A 17803-nucleotide genomic window follows, 5' to 3' on the forward strand; every position below is an offset into this window, starting at 1 on the left:
CACACACACACACACACACACACACACACACACACACACACACACACACACACACACAGTGTGTGTTACGAGCAGAAAGTAAAAGTTTCCCTTTGTGTGATGACGATTATGATGTCAAGTCAGACACTTAATTCAGTTTCCTGAGTTTTCCGAGAGGTTGTTCCGACGTCAGCAGACGTTCGGGAGCGTTTTCCACCTCGGGAAAGTCGGACGTGTCTGACAGCAGCTGAGTGAAGGGAGCGTCACACACCTTAAAGTCAAACTCCGCCTCTGTGAAGTTCTTGTGCAGAGCAGGAGACAGGTACTGAGCGGTGGTCAGGATGATGCTGCAGAGCGAGAACACACACGCACACACACACACACACACACACACACACACACACACACACACACACACACACACACACACACACACACACACACACACACACACACAGTATTGATATTCAGTCAGTTGTTCATGCACACTCTTTGTGATGTTTAAAGCCGCTCCGGTCTTACTTGCTGGTGAGCAGCCTCATGATGTTCCAGTCTCGGGGGAAAATACTGAGCTTCATCAGGTTCCTGAACACACACAGAATCTTCAACAGGAACTCCTGCGGGGAGGAGGCGGAGTTAGTGAGTCATTGTTTCATCATTACTCTGTGTTTTAACTCAGAGGCGTCTCTACCTTGAGCTCCTCTTTGCTCTGGAAGTTTTCCATCAGATGTTGGAAGTGGATGTCGGTCATCTGTCGGAGGAGGGACAACAGGCAGGACACGTACTCTCCCTGCCAATGAGAAACCAGGGGGACAGGCATGTGAGCCAATCACGTGGAAGCAGCAAGAAACAATCAGAAGATGCATTATGCGAACAAAAGCAAGATCCACAGAACGCCACTGTTTCCCACAATGCAAAGCGCCACAGACTCGGTTCAACAGCTCACTTAGTGTTTCCTGCCAACGTCACACAAAAAGGACCCAACAAGCTGACTGTTCGACTCATCAGTGGACGTGCATGTAAAGTCGTTCCAGACTTAAAGAGTTAAAAACGATTTGTCTCTGTAGGATCGTCTTTATAATGTTTTTAGGTTCAGATTTACAAATGAACCAGAAACCCTCCAACAGAAGGAGGCAGCAGGAAACACACTGAACGACACGTCCAGAGTTTAACTCAGGTACAGACTGTTCTCATCCATAATCACCATCCATCCATACATCATCCATCCATACATCATCATCCATACATCATCATCCATACATCATCATCCATACATCATCCATCCATCCATCATCCATCCATACATCATCCATCCATACATCATCATCCATACATCATCCATCCATACATCATCCATCCATACATCATCCATAATCACCATCCATCCATACATCATCCATCCATACATCATCCATCCATACATCATCCATCCATACATCATCTATCCATACATCATCCATCCATCATCCATACATACATCATCCATCCATCATCCATCCATCCATCATCCATCCATACATCATCCATAATCACCATCCATCCATACATCATCCATCCATACATCATCCATAATCACCATCCATCCATACATCATCCATCCATACATCATCCATCCATACATCATCCATCCATACATCATCCATCCATACATCATCCATACATCATCCATACATACATCATCCATCCATCATCCATCCATACATCATCTATCCATACATCATCCATCCATCATCCATACATACATCATCCATCCATCATCCATACATACATCATCCATCCATCATCCATCCATCATCATCCATCCATACATCATCCATCCATCATCCATACATACATCATCCATCCATACATCATCCATCCATCATCCATACATACATCATCCATCCATACATCATCTATCCATACATCATCCATCCATCATCCATACATACATCATCCATCCATCATCCATACATACATCATCCATCCATCATCCATCCATCATCATCCATCCATACATCATCCATCCATCATCCATCCATCATCATCCATCCATACATCATCATCCATACATCATCCATCCATCATCATCCATCCATACATCATCATCTATCCATACATCATCCATCCATCATCCATACATACATCATCCATCCATCATCCATCCATCCATCATCCATCCATACATCATCCATAATCACCATCCATCCATACATCATCCATCCATACATCATCCATCCATACATCATCCATCCATACATCATCTATCCATACATCATCCATCCATCATCCATACATACATCATCCATCCATCATCCATCCATCATCATCCATCCATACATCATCCATCCATCATCATCCATCCATACATCATCATCCATCCATCATCCATACATCATCATCCATCCATACATCATCATCTATCCATACATCATCCATCCATACATCATCTATCCATACATCATCCATCCATCATCCATCCATCATCATCCATACATCCATACATCATCCATCCATACATCATCCATCCATACATCATCCATCCATCATCCATACATACATCATCCATCCATACATCATCATCCATCCATACATCATCCATCCATACATCATCATCTATCCATACATCATCCATCTATCATCCATCCATCATCATCCATAGATAATCATCATCCATCCATACATCATCCATCCGTCATCCATCCATCATCATCCATCCATACATCATCCATACATCATCCATCCATCATCATCCATCCATACATCCTCCATCCATCCATCATCCATCCATACATCATCCATACATACATCATCCATCCATCATCATCCATCCATACATCCTCCATCCATCATCATCCATCCATCCATCATCCATCCATACATCATCCATACATCATCATCCATACATAATCATCATCCATCCATACATCATCCATCCATACATCATCCATACATACATCATCCATACATACATCATCCATCCATCCATCCATCATCCATCCATACATCATCCATCCATACATCATCCATACATAATCATCATCCATCCATACATCATCATCCATCCATACATCATCCATACATAATCATCATCCATCCATACATCATCCATCCATACATCATCCATCCATCCATCATCCATCCATACACCATCCATCCATCATCCATCCATCATCCATCCATCCATCATCCATCCATCCATCATCCATCCATCATCCATCCATACATCCATCATCCATCCATCATCCATCCATACATCATCCATCCATCATCCATCCATACATCATCCATCCATCATCCATCCATCCATCATCCATCCATCATCCATCCATCCATCCATCATCCATACATCATCCACGCATCCATTATCCATCCATACATCATCCATCCATCCATCATCCATCCATCATCCATCCATCATCCATACATACATCATCCATCATCCATCCATCATCCATCCATCATCCATCCATCCATCCATCATCCATCCATACATCATCCATCCATCATCCATCCATCATCCATCCATCATCCATCCATCATCCATCCATACATCATCAATCCATCCATCATCCATCCATCATCCATCCATCATCCATCCATACATCATCCATAATCATCTCATCCAGAGAAACGAGCATGCAAGAAGGAGCAGAACAAGAACTTAAACCATGGTTATTAAAGCCAGGCGTGAAGAGGAGGAGCAGGAGGAGGAGGATGAAGAGGAGGATGAGGAGGAGTCATTGACAGGATGCATGGATGAGGAGGAGCAGGAGGAGGAGGAGTCAGTGACAGGAGGCATGGTGAGGAGGAGCAGGAGGAAGAGGAGGAGTCAGTGACAGGAGGCATGGATGAGGAGGAGCAGGAGGAGGAGGAGTCAGGGACAGAAGGCATGGATGAGGAGAAGCAGGAGGAAGAGGAGGAGTCAGTGACAGGAGGCATGGATGAGGAGGAGCAGGAGGAGGAGGAGTCAGTGACAGGAGGCATGGATGAGGAGGAGCAGGAGGAGGAGGAGGAGGAGTCAGTGACAGGAGGCATGGATGAGGAGGAGGAGTAATCAGTGACAGGATGCATGGATGAGGAGGAGCAGGAGGAGGAGGAGTCAGTGACAGGAGGCATGGTGAGGAGGAGCAGGAGGAAGAGGAGGAGTCAGTGACAGGAGGCATGGATGAGGAGGAGCAGGAGGAGGAGGAGTCAGGGACAGAAGGCATGGATGAGGAGGAGCAGGAGGAAGAGGAGGAGTCAGTGACAGGAGGCATGGATGAGGAGGAGCAGGAGGAGGAGGAGGAGGAGTCAGTGACAGGAGGCATGGATGAGGAGGAGGAGGAGTCAGTGACAGGAGGCATGGATGAGGAGGAGGAGGAGGAGGAGGAGGAGTCAGTGACAGGAGGCATGGATGAGGAGGAGGAGGAGGAGGAGGAGGAGTCAGTGACAGGAGGCATGGATGAGGAGGAGGAGGAGGAGGAGTCAGTGACAGGAGGCATGGATGAGGAGGAGGAGGAGGAGGAGGAGGAGTCAGTGACAGGAGGCATGGATGAGGAGGAGGAGGAGGAGGAGGAGGAGGAGTCAGTGACAGGAGGCATGGATGAGGAGGAGGAGGAGGAGGAGGAGGAGGAGTCAGTGACAGGAGGCATGGATGAGGAGGAGGAGGAGGAGTCAGTGACAGGAGGCATGGATGAGGAGGAGCAGGAGGAGTCAGTGACAGGAGGCATGGATGGATTAGGGGAGGGCAATAAGAGCTCCATGTTTATTCAGATCTTCATGGATCAGTCGGTGTGTTGAGCTCGTTTCACACAGTGACAGTTTAAATCTGTGTAAAGACTCTCAAACATTTACAAACTAAAGATTCAGAGTATTATAGTATTATATATCTAATGTATTATAGATCTAATGTATTATAGATCTAATGTATTATATATCTAATGCATTATATATCTAATGTATTATAGATCTAATGTATTATATATCTATAGTATTATATATCTAATGTATTATATATCTAATGTATTATATATCTAATGCATTATATATCTAATGTATTGCCCGGCCCTGGAAGAGACAGAGAGACAGGAAGAGGGAGGATGGAGGAGGAGGAGGAAGTAGTCGTATTGTTAGTTACTAACAGTGATCTCCGCGGTGCACTGCGGACAGCGTTGACCCCTTACCGCCTCCTGCGATTGGCTCTTGCTCATGATGGACAGCAGGGTCTGCAGGAGGACGTCCAGCAGGGACTCCACCATCATCTCCACCTCCTCCTGCACCGACGTGTCCTGAAGGAAGACGAGACGGAGGGAAGCAGGAACGTCACGGGAAAGGAAACGAGTGAGGAGCGAAGGAGAGGAGATGTTTGATTTTAAAGAGGACTTATTATGAGAAATAGAATAACTCATTATTGGCCCACAGGAGTGGACATTTATCTCAGGTTGTCCATAAACATAAAACAACAAAGCTGCAAGAATCACATCATGTTGTTAGAATAAGGATGTTTACTGCACTTGGAATAAAGACAGTTTTTGGACTCTATAGCGCCGCCTAGAGCTCAGTGGCTCAAACTGGTAGAAGAGAGGATCTGCTCGGATACTCCTCGCTGTCTTCCTCGTCCTGTCAGTAAATAATTGAGACAGAGGTTTTTGTGGTTTACTTCTGTTGACTCAGTGTTAGAGAGGGTATTCTTTTTGAACATTTTAAACATGCATTTGGGTCATTTAGGTAAATACTGGGTCACCCACAAGATGTGAAATGAATCTGTCCAGTCCTTTGTTTGAGGTCTGTGTGAGTGTTATAACACAGAGGAAATGTTCTGTTTATAATGTGCTCTCCTTGTCTGCTGCTTGTTTCACCTGGAGGACTAACGCCTCTGCACGTTGGGTGAACACACTAACCACGAGGCTGCCAACGCCTCAGGACGATCAGATATCTCTATGACAGCGAACACGTTGTAAGGTGTAATGAACCCCTGCCGCCTCTAGAGGGCACTGTGGTTCAGCAAATATCTGGAATTTATTGACTGAAGGAAAAGTATGACTTAGTCAGGACTTTACAAAGGCAAACGACTCGTGTGTGTGTGTGTGTGTGTGTGTGTGTGTGTGTGTGTGTGTGTGTGTGTGCTACCAGTGAGCTGGTCTTGATGATGGAGAATATAGAGCTGAGTATCCCGGAGCAGATGAGCAGCTCTTTCTGCTGCCTCAGATGAAGGTGGATGTGATGAAGAACCACAGGGAGCAGGATCCTCCGAGACTCTGAGGACACACACACACACACACACACACAGACACACACACGCACAGACACACACACGCACAGACACACACACACACACACACACACACACACAGACACACACACACACAGACACACACACGCACAGACACACACACGCACAGACACACACACACACACACACACACACACACACACACACACACACACAGACACACACACACACACACACACACAGTGAAGAGCCTTTCATTTCACTCTGCATGACTCTCTCCATGATGATTTTATTTTCATGAAACATGATCCGTCCGGTCAGAGGAGACACCCGAGTCAAACTCTCCTCACCTGGGAAGGAGAAGAGGCGGCTGTCGACCGTCCGGGCGATGGACTGCAGCTTGACCACATCCATGGACTGTCCGATGTGCACCGTGGACGGCATGCTGCCCAGAGTCCCACGCACAAACTCGGCCACCTCCTGCACCGTGAACATCTGCAGCAGCTCGTCGAAGATGGCCGGGAACGAGTTCAAGAGAGCGGCCTGAGCGGGGCGAGAGGGAGGAGAGGGGTGAGCCACGAGGGGAGGAGCGTGCACGGGGGAGAGCAGAGGTGAAAGGCAGGGGAGAATAACCATAAAGAAAAGGAGGTTTAAAGGGTCAATAATGTTCGCTTGTGTGTTTGAAGGAGAGAAAAGTGAACATTATCGTATCACTTGAAGGAGAGAAGAGGTGAGTTAGAGTGCACGCAGTGAAAAGCTGAATCTCAAAAAGCTCATGAGCTGCATGTTTAGACATTTATTGTGACCCTGTCGACTCTAATTCAGCTCATCATGTTTGAGCCTCTGTTATGAAGCGACGTCTGTTGACGTTAAAAATGTAATTACAGCATTTTGTGATAAAGCTTTTCACTGTTTGAGATGTTTGAAAGGCACAACAGGAACATTTCTTTGACTTTGTTCATTAAGGGATAAAAAAAATAAATCACAGCAAAAGTTTGAACAAATGAGTAAGAGAAAGATGTGAAGAGCAGGAAATGTTAAAGGAGCAGTCTGTCACTCTGCCCCCTAGTGTTTAAAATATGTACTGCAGTCTAAACTCTAATCATCAAAGGGAGTTGTTTGGCTTCGCCCCCTCCTCTCACACAGGTCAGCATGTGGTGGACAGTGTAGCTTCAGTGTTTATCCAGCTCTGCATGTGGTGGACACTGTAGCTTCAGTGTTTAGCCAGCTCTGCATGTGGTGGACACTGTAGCTTCAGTGTTTAGCCAGCTCTGCATGTGGTGGACACTGTAGCTTCAGTGTTTAGCCAGCTCTGCATGGGTCTGTAAAGCTTTCTGCGTTCTAACCTCTCTCCATGTTTCATCTCCAACATTGATCCTAGTTTGAGCAGCTTTCTGCTGCTGGAGCTTATTAGAAACATGCAGAGGCTTTTTAGCTCGGGTACAATCACTTCTATCTGAAGCAGTTCCACTGCCCGCTTCCATCGCTGCAACACCTGTTCACCTGATAACTGCTCTCATATCTGGCAAACCCAGGGGCGTCCAAAACGGCCTTCAAAGCCCCGCCTACCTTCTCTGGTCCAATCAAATCCAGAGCATTCAGGAGCAGAATCTAAAGTTAGAAGGAGGACATACTGGCTGCTGCATTGTTGAAGAGAAGCTTCAACACAGCAGGTTTCCTTCATGATCACACAGGAAGAGAGCAGCTCTCTGATTGGTCCTTTAAGAAATAAAATCACAGATATTTTCCCTGAGAAGTACACTGATTTGTGATGCATTGAAAGCTCCACAGTTGAACAAAGTAATCTTGATTTGTATTACCTCAAAAAAAATCAATTCTTAATATTGTCTATGACAATGAAGGCACAACAAAGACTTGTGTTTTTAAGTAGATTTTTATGTTTCTTGTTCTGTTAAGATTTAATGGCTTTCAAAGCACAGCGCACACTGCAGGTCTTCTTGGGAGTCAGACAAAGAAACGTTGTGCTCTTTAATCTTCACGTCTTAATGAGCTCCACTCTTCAGGGTTTGATGTGAGGTAGATGATTTGAAGGGGAGAAAATACATCTGATCTGTAGTCTTTGAGGTACAGACTGTATAAAAAGATGAATGACATGACCAGAGCCTGTAAATATCAATGTTTGAAGCCTGAGTGACATCACCTTTCTGTCCCTGCAGGGGGCGCTGAAGTCTCCATGCTGGAAATGCTGTCTCAGGCTAACTTTGAGTCAAGCTAACGACAGGCTGAGAGCTGAGGCGGGTTTTAAGCCTCCTGACAAACCGTTACACGGCGCCCACCTGTCAATCAGCTCAGCTACACGCCTTATTAAGAATAACTCTGATCCTTCATCCAATCAAAACTGCTGAGTCATCAAAACATTCCCCCCCGTACAGTGAGTGTGGATGGAGACACGAGCTAATCACACCTATTTGGTTTTTTGAAGCAGGCTGTAAACATGTTCATGTCTGCTGTAAAAACAGGCTTTTTGAATGGGTGTGTATGTGACTTCCTGTGCTGCTGCAGCCAGCCTCTAGTGGACACTCCAGGAACTGCAGGACTTTATATTTCAGCATCGGCTTCACTATTCAACATCTGGCAGCTCTGGCTTCAAATATGAAATATTTCAGGACCTGCTGAAGGGGATATTTTAGCTTCACTTTTGTACAACATGAGGAGGAGGAGACGTCGTTCATCTTTATAAACACTCAATAAATCGAGGACTGTGATTGTGGGAAAAGACTTAAAAACAATGGAGGTGAGACTGCGCAGTCAGGACTGTGAGCTGGTGTGTGTGTGTGATGCAGTGGCGGTTGTGCAGGATCAAAGGAGTGTGTGTGATGTTAGGCTCACAAACAGCTGAACAGGTGAGTTAGGACTCTGGGCTTCACACGGGGAACCACACGGTTACTTACTGACAGCGGCCGCAGAGCGTTGGAGCTCCAGGCCTGAGAGCAGTTGGCCTGCCCACCACCAGGAGTCTGCCCTGGGGTGGGGGGCGGGGCTTGGCCCGGGGTGGGGGCTAGTGTTAAAGTAGCAGCGGGCCCAACACCGGGGCCGGGGGCCTGATTTGGGCCCGCACAAGGCTGAGAGCCCTGTGGTGAGTGGGTGTGGACCGGGGCGGCCCAGGAGGAATAACAGGGAGCCAAAGGATGGAGCAAAGAATTGTGGGAGATTGAAAAAGGATCATGAGGTAGGAAGTAAGGAAAGGCCGAGGTACAAGTAAGAAGATAAAGAAAATCAGATCAGATCAAAGCAACTAAAAGGAGACGAACATTTCTAAACTACAAGCAGATTAAATTAAATCAGCGATTCAGATTTAACAAGAGACAACAAAAAGAGTCACATCTAAACTACAAGAGTCACGTCTAAACTACAAGAGTCACGTCTAAACTACAAGAGTCACATCTAAACTACAAGAGTCACGTCTAAACTACAAGAGTCACGTCTAAACTACAAGAGTCACGTCTAAACTACATGAGTCACGTCTAAACTACAAGAGTCACATCTAAACTACAAGAGTCACGTCTAAACTACAAGAGTCACGTCTAAACTACAAGAGTCACATCTAAACTACAAGAGTCACGTCTAAACTACAAGAGTCACGTCTAAACTACAAGAGTCACGTCTAAACTACAAGAGTCACATCTAAACTACATGAGTCACGTCTAAACTACAAGAGTCACGTCTGGACTACAAGAGTCACATCTAAACTACAAGAGTCACGTCTGGACTACAAGAGTCACATCTAAACTACAAGAGTCACGTCTAAACTACAAGAGTCACATCTAAACTACATGAGTCACGTCTAAACTACAAGAGTCACGTCTGGACTACAAGAGTCACATCTAAACTACAAGAGTCACGTCTGGACTACAAGAGTCACATCTAAACTACAAGAGTCACGTCTGGACTACAAAGGTCACGTCTGGACTACAAAGGTCATGTCTGGACTACAAAAATCACATCTGGACAACAAAAGTCACTTCTGGACTACAAATACACATCAGAGACAACAACATCTCAGCTGGAGGAAAGGTAAATAAAAAACAAACTTTCGATGCTCCTTTAAGGAATCAAACTGTTCAAAGACCTAAAAACAAAACATTGAGAAGAAACCCAAGTATCCATGTTGTGTTGATGCATGTGTGCGTGTGTGTGTGTGTGTGTGTGTTTGCTCACCTGTGTGAAGATGAGGGTCTCCGAGTTACGGCTGTCCAGGCTGAGGACGAAGCGGATGGACTGAAAGAGTTCCTGGATGCTGGTTCTGAACTGCTCCTCCTCCATCCCGCAGGTGGCCCGGGAGTACAGGATGCGAGACTGGATGATGAACTTAAACAGATACTCGAGAGCCTGAGAGGAGGAGACACAAAGACCAGCAGGACACAGAGTCAGAGAGGGACAACATAGACCACATGGACATCTCTGGGGGGGCAGGGAGCAGTTGGGTTTGCTGCCAGCCAATGGGCGTGGACGCGATTAAACAAAGAGACAATATAAATACAGTGTCAAACAAGATGAACCAAAACAGAAAATAAAAACCCACAGCTGCAGAATGTGTCAAAACTATCGGCAATAATTCACAGCGTTCACTTGAAGGAGACACTGACGCAGCTATCAACACATGCACGCTGCTTTTTTGTTTAACCGTCGACACGAGGACGGTAAGTGGGAAGGATCACACAGGTGTTAAGATATTGATAAAGAAAAACACTGAGCAGAGAGGTCGTTAAACAGATCCTCAGGGTTCAGCTCATAAAACACAAGACTGCTCTCATTGGTTGCTTCTTACCCGCATGGCCTCCTGGATGTGGTCCTGTCTGACCACCTCTGCAGAGCGGTCCATGTACCACTTCAGACAGCGGATCAGCTCTCTGAAACACAGCAGTGAGGTTACTGAATGTCTATGCGCTGCATGTAAAGAAGCTGATCAGGCTTTTAAACACTCACTTATAGGCCAAGGCCCCGGCAAAGTGCTTCTGGATGTACGTGTCCATCACGGGTCTGAAGTGGTAATATTTACTGTCCCTGAGCAGGTTGATGATGAACACCTGAGAGAGGGAGAAAGGAGTCAGGATCAGATGATCAATGAATCAGCTGCTGAACCACATCATGACTTCAGCTGTGAGGTGTCCTGAGAGGCTCTCATGTTTTGCTTTTATCAAATTTTGTAGTCGTCTTAAAACGAAAGGAAACATAAAAATCCTATTTACAGGCAAACCGTCCAATCACAGCCCCAGGTTTTTATCTTTTTTCTAAAATGACACATCAGCTTCCTGGACAAAGCTGCAGCTGCGAGCGAGGCTGAAGATGTTCAAAACTAATCTGTTCGTCTGAGGAGGTTATCTGGGGTCTTTCTACCGTGCTCAGACCGCCGTTCCACGCCGCGACATTTACACCACTGTGGCGTTTATCCTTCAATCTGAACGTCTCCGAGGCGTAATGAGGGCACGAAGTGATCCCCCATCAGAGGTGTAACAGAGGCGAGATGGTTTCAGCAGGGGGGAGTGCAGCGAGCGCTGTGTGTGTGTGTGTGTGTGTGTGTGTGTGTGCTCACACTGGGACACAAATGTTAAGCCGTTGCAGAATCAATGTGAACATACAAAGAGGAGCTCAGCAGTGAGACGAGAGGGAGCCTCTCACGATGCAGATAGAATAAGATCCATGATGTGTTTAAAGTGCGTCAACGACCTAAACACCGACGTTTCAGGGATGTCTGAACATGAATATGAGAGGGTCTGTATTTACACATCCTGGGAATGAGAACAAATCAGTGACCTTGTTTTTTTTTTACTTCTCACACAAACACTTACTAATGACTGGAACACCAGCGGTCCATATTTATCAGTGTTGTCATCCAAGATGGAGAATAAAGTGTCCAGAATGTCCTGCAGAAACTGTAACACACAGGAAGAGACACACAGATCAGACCGGTGACACGCTGCATGACGCCACACTCGCTGCATGACCTGAAGACTGCTTCAAGATCAACTCAGAGTCCTCGCAGTGAGACACTGAATCTGAGCCTGGCATTAAAAAAAACACTCATTTTAGAGTCTGTCTGAAAGGGGACATTTCAGCAGCTGTCTCTTTAAGGCCCCTCCTCCTCCTCACATGACCTGTTCGAGAAAACTACCTGAAATGTTACCAAACAAACTAACAAAACCCAAAATGTAATAACTGATCAATCAAAACATTACATTTCAGGCTCTGCCATGCTCACTTTCTCCTGATTGGCCCGCTCTCTGGAATTCTTTCCAGATCTGGGAGAAAAGAGTCTATGTCCTTTAGCTCCCTCTGCAGACTTAACCTGGGATTACACCAACATATGTTCACCTCGTGATCTGAATCTGTGTTCACGTCCAGCATTGTAACACTATATGAGAGTTCAGCTTATAATACGTAATAAGTCGACCTTATATTTTACTCAAGTGAGGACAACTTCCTGACAAAGAATCCATCGCAGGTTGACTGAAATCGCACCTTGACGATTTCCTCTCCGCTGACGTGTCTCAGCCGGCCCAGGATGTCCATGACCCGGTCTGGATGAGCCTTCCACTTCAGCAGGGCCAGAAGGTCCACTGGAAGACAAACAGGACCGTCAGAGAGCAGGAAAGACATCAAGTCAAGTGAGGTCAAGCGGCTGATAAAACAAGGTTGAACAGTTAACCACCTGATGACTGCGAGGAAGTGCAACGCAAGGTTATGAATGAGTGATGTAACGGACCCATTCATGTGGAGTTCATGTGTATTTTACTTTGAAATGTGTTTCTTAAGGTTTAGGAATAACTTCCTCTTTGTTGCGCAAAAAAAAAAAGACGGATGCTTTTATTTTGAAGGAAAAACGGAACGGTAACGGCCGTTAAAACTTACAGTGATTTTTTTTAGCGCCCCGCTGTTTGAGGCACGAGGTTTGTACTTATTTTGTTTCACATGAAAATGAATAAAGAGTTACTTGATAAGTGTGTTTTTAAGTTTGCTTAACTCTTGTTAAACGTTTGGACTATCAAAGATGATGTGATGAGCGGGGTACCGTTCTGAGTGAGCTTGGTGGAGGACAGCTGTGTGGAGATCCAGAAGGTCTCCTTGGTGCTGCGCTGGAAGATGAGGCTGGACGGGATGCTGGGGCAGCTGTTGAAGTCTTCTTTGCAGCAGGGCAGACCCAGGTAGAGCGCGTGGTTACTGAACGTCGTGTTTTCATCGCACTGAACAAACGAAGACGAGAAGGGGAGACGAAGAAGGTCCTGTATTAATAAAAATGTCCACCTGCAAAAAGCTCATCGGTGCTCCCACAGGAAGAGGACATTCCCGCCTGTGGCCATCAGACTACCCTCCTCTCTGTCTGACCTTTAATTATTTCTTTATAACAACTGTTGACGTTCATCCTGAACTATCCTATGCATTCTTCTTCTACTGTTATTTTATTGTAGAAGTAACGGACCTTTGTGTATTTCCTCCTTATATCTTTATGTATGTATTTTATACACTTGGTTACGCCATGCCTCATGTACGGCTCTGCCCCTCCAGATAGACAACCCGGGTTCAGGTCTGACCTTTGACCCCACAGTTCCCACTCGATCCACCGACCGTGTGGTTACGGCCGTCATGACTGACCTTGTACACGTAGAGTTCGTGACTCTCGTCGGAGAGAGTGGTCCCGTCCTCCCTCATCAGAGGAGTGAAGGCGAAACCAAACAGCTTCTTCTCCCCTTTGTCCTTCGCTGTGAGGAGACAACGAGACACGGTAAGAAGAGACAGAGAGGGAGGGAGAGAGGGAGAAATAAAATAAAAGAATGAAAGGGTTAAAATAATTTTAAATCATAAAATAAAAGAAACAAAAAAAATCTGTAGATGTAAAAAAAGGCTAAATGAAATTATAATTATTTATTTGCTCTGTTCATTAAATACTGAATCTTTGTTTTTTATATAATAAAATGATCTTTTTTAATTATTTAATTTTTCTTTCTTGTATTTAAAAAAACTTCAATATTGAATCTTTTTCTCTTATATTGAACATAATTTTGTGTTTTATTTTTAAGCAGCTTTAGCAATGTTAATGTATATTGTCCATGTTAATAAAGCCCATTGAATTTAATTGAGAGAGACAGAGACAGAGGACGATTGGACTGACTCTTCTCTGTGTCTGTTCATGGTTTGTTTGTCTCTTTGTCCTGATGCTTTTAATGTGTGTGAAGCACTTTGACATGTTCGTTCTAAATATCTTGGCTTTGTTTGAGCTGTTTGCACAAAAATAAACACTTAAAACAAATGACATCATGAATGATAATCATCAAATCTTCGACTTTTGAAAAGAAGAAACAACATTTTGTGAAAGTCCTGGAGACGTGGTTTCTACTGTCATGGCGCCGCCGCCTGTCAAAAGGAAAGACAGAGAGCAGGTCAGAGGTCAGCTTCCCTGCAGGAGCTGCATCTGACAGCACTCTGTGTCTCTCTCCATGCAGGGCCAAGTGCTGCATGCATTACAGCTGTGACTCATCTGTGAGGCAGTGAAGAGCTGCTCGACCATCACGCCTGATGGTTGTACTTCCAAACGTCAGAACTTCATAATGAACTGTGTTTGAGTCAGCGGCGCACACCGAGCTGTGTGCACGACCATCACCTGAAGAGGACACGTTTAAATCTGACGGAGTAAAAACTTGATGAAGCTTTTGAGTGAATGTGCGGACGCGTCATCATCTTCAGCACCGACACGACGAGCGCAGAACGACCCGGTCTGACCTGGAAGAACTTGTTCTGGACAAACGCTGCTGAGGACTGATTTGAATCATGAGGAACATTTTGAACATTGGTATCTTTTCAGAGTGAGTTTCGTGGTGTGAGAGATAAAGTCTACGTGTTGTACTAAATTGTTGGATGACCTGAGGTTAAGCCGTTTCCATGGATACAACATTCAGAGCACCATCTCTTTTTTCCCTGACAGAAAGAGACGCGTCAAAGCAGAAAAACACGACACACGGTGACGATCCATGAAGCAAGGCGTAACATGTCCTGTAACCATGTTACCCGTTACCATGACGACCAGCGTATAGAAGGATGTACTCACTGGAGCAGTGTCTGAACTCGAAGCGTAGGTGGGATCCTCGGAAGCGGTCGATGGGGATGGGCAGTTTGATGACTTCGCTCCATCGAGGGCTGTTGTTGTGATAGAGGACGAAGGAGCGGTGCTCCGGCACGCCGGGCTCACCGGAGCCCAGACTGATGCAGTCCTGCAGGGGGGGGGCGGGGGGGCGCAGATTAACTAGGAGTACTGATTCTAAACAAAGATCATACAGACCAGTCTCCCTCCTGTACCATTTCCCACAATGCAAAGCGCCAAACATCACAAAGATACCAAAAGTTCTCTTCATCATCACCTTGAGGATCTCTCCGTCGGCGTAGAGCACGTAGACGGTGACCTCGATGTTCTTCTGAACGCTCTTCCCTCCTCTCTCGAACTCTCCTCGCTCCAGGGTCAGGTAGAGGTCGTTTCGGATGTCACCTGAGACACAGAGGACGCAGAGCTCGTTTCTCTCTGCGACGTGTCGTGTTGACGTTAAAGTGTGACCTCGGACAGCTGAAAGGTCAACGCATGTCCCACACACTTGAAGCCACACACACACACACACAGTGCAACACACACACACACACACGTGAGGCTGAACACGTCTGACATGTAGGACTAATGAGCTGTGTTAACGTGTGCACATTCATTAATCATCGCAGCTCGCCCTCACACTCGAGACGTCGGCCTTAACGTGGAGTTAAACACTCGCTCCATCACTGCCTGAGAGGAGGACTGACAAGTGTGTGTGTGTGTGTGTGTGTGTGTGTGTGTGTGTGTGAAACATGCATGGTTACTGTGTGTGAGTGTGTGTTTGAGAGTGCTGCTGTTAACCCTTTGCTGAATATCAGCCCCAACACTTCCTGTCTCTCCTCAGGCACCACACTTACCATGCTTTTATTTTGGAGGGGTGTTACAGCCTTGGTCAGAACAGGTTCACCTCTTGTTTAGTCAATGTAATGAAGTCAGATGAATAAAATGCTGAGTGCTTTTTGATGACGGTATTATTGATTGATATTATCCGGTCAGAGAAACCTGACAAACACTGCCTCGCTGTCACAGGGTGACTTTGACCTTTGACCTTTGACCATCAGATGCTCTCCGTCATGGTTTTACTGAGGCAGCTGGAGGAAAGAGCAGCTCGGCTCGTCTGGGACGGAGACACTGAATGATGCTCTGCATGTAAAGCCAGCCTCTCCCTCACTGTGATGTACGGCCTCATTCCTCTGATACTGCAGCGTCCACACATTCTCTCTCACACACCTTTTATTTTTTTAAACACCTTTGACACACTCGTAAACAAAACAAAAACTCATTCACTCCCTGGATGTTTTTTTATGTTGAGTTGACAGTCAGAATTAAATCTTGAAATTAAACATTCAATCTTCCATTGAACTTCGCTGTCACGCCTATAAAAGGACGAGGCGGGGACGCCTGACTCACCGGGCATGATGACATCAGGGAAGCCCAGTTTACGCGTCATGGCCACTCCTCTGCTGAAGATGAGAGGGTTCTCTCTGCGGACCTGCTCCATGTCGCCCCTCAGCAGCTGCAGAGAGATGATCAGACCTGCAGGGACGGAGGGGGAGAAAACAACGACTCACTTACAGGCTGCTCAACTTTTGGAAATAGTTTAGAGTGAAACATCATTTTATGATAAAGGTAATGTCAGACTTTGGGTGTTGTTGTCGAGCCTTCTTGATTTGTGCTGAATGTAGACGGCCATCACTCGTTGAAAAAGGTATGACGTGATAACCATAGACTGTATATAACAGGGTGAAACCCCCCAACCGAGATAGTGCTTTGCTACTTTCTGATTGGTTGAACGCCTGGTGCTTGGATTGACTGGTGTGTGTCTGCGTTGGACTCAAAGAGCTCGTAGCAGAGAAAGGTTAACAGAAACGTTTGGTGACGGTCGGGATTTATCCAAGCTGTATAAAAAAATATTGTTTTGGCCGAGTTATAGTTTGGGTGAGAAATGCAAGGTATGGCGTGGGGCGTGTAAATTGCCTGAAATGCGTGTCTCACTGTCATTGCGTGAGAGTTGGGAACACTCAGTCACTTAAACCTGATTTATACTTCTGCGTTGCGCTGACGGCGAAGCTAGGCGGTAGAGGCAGACGCAGACCGCTACGTGCAGAGATACATAAAAAGATTTAAATAAATCTATGCCTACGTGCACCTCCAAAAAGTCCTGACTACGCGTCGCGTTAACGCGAACTGCAAGGACTGTGATTGGTCCGCTCCCAACGTCAGTTACTTTCCGGCCACAACGGAAATATAGACTGGTATAGTAGTGACATATTTTTGTAGGCCAACCCGAAAAATGGCGCCGGTAGTTAACCCTGAAATTCGTCTATGGGATTTTTGCATTGGATTTTGGATCATTGCAAAAAATAATCTCTGTGTCAAACACACGTTTCTGATGCGTCGCTGTTTTTTTCAGCGGGATCATCTTTACAGATGAACATCATTTATATGAAGTTTGAAGAGTTAATGCAGCCGAGAGAAGTAAAAAGCTAACGTTATGCTACAAGCTAACTACAAGCTAACGGTCGGTTATTGGTTAATCA

At 45.7% G+C, this 17803-nt stretch overlaps 1 protein-coding gene across 1 annotated transcript in view; it reads right to left on the reverse strand.

The window, feature by feature from the left end:
* LOC306822698 (dedicator of cytokinesis protein 3-like) overlaps positions 1 to 17803 on the reverse strand; it is a 101903-nt gene that overhangs the window by 14544 nt on the left and 69556 nt on the right. The window contains exons 14-29 of the mRNA XM_079341865.1: positions 16674 to 16799; positions 15544 to 15668; positions 15234 to 15396; positions 13784 to 13890; positions 13203 to 13374; positions 12653 to 12750; positions 11983 to 12066; positions 11120 to 11220; positions 10962 to 11043; positions 10352 to 10522; positions 6523 to 6715; positions 6070 to 6197; positions 5082 to 5228; positions 671 to 769; positions 502 to 596; positions 251 to 326 (exon numbers count right to left, since the gene is read on the reverse strand). Coding sequence (XP_079197991.1) covers positions 251 to 326; positions 502 to 596; positions 671 to 769; positions 5082 to 5228; positions 6070 to 6197; positions 6523 to 6715; positions 10352 to 10522; positions 10962 to 11043; positions 11120 to 11220; positions 11983 to 12066; positions 12653 to 12750; positions 13203 to 13374; positions 13784 to 13890; positions 15234 to 15396; positions 15544 to 15668; positions 16674 to 16799 — 1967 coding nt within the window. The remainder of the gene's footprint in view (positions 1 to 250; positions 327 to 501; positions 597 to 670; positions 770 to 5081; positions 5229 to 6069; positions 6198 to 6522; positions 6716 to 10351; positions 10523 to 10961; positions 11044 to 11119; positions 11221 to 11982; positions 12067 to 12652; positions 12751 to 13202; positions 13375 to 13783; positions 13891 to 15233; positions 15397 to 15543; positions 15669 to 16673; positions 16800 to 17803) is intronic.

This window comes from Symphodus melops, assembly GCF_947650265.1.
Source record: "Symphodus melops genome assembly, chromosome: 4".
In the NCBI taxonomy this organism is placed as follows: Eukaryota; Metazoa; Chordata; class Actinopteri; order Labriformes; family Labridae; genus Symphodus; species Symphodus melops.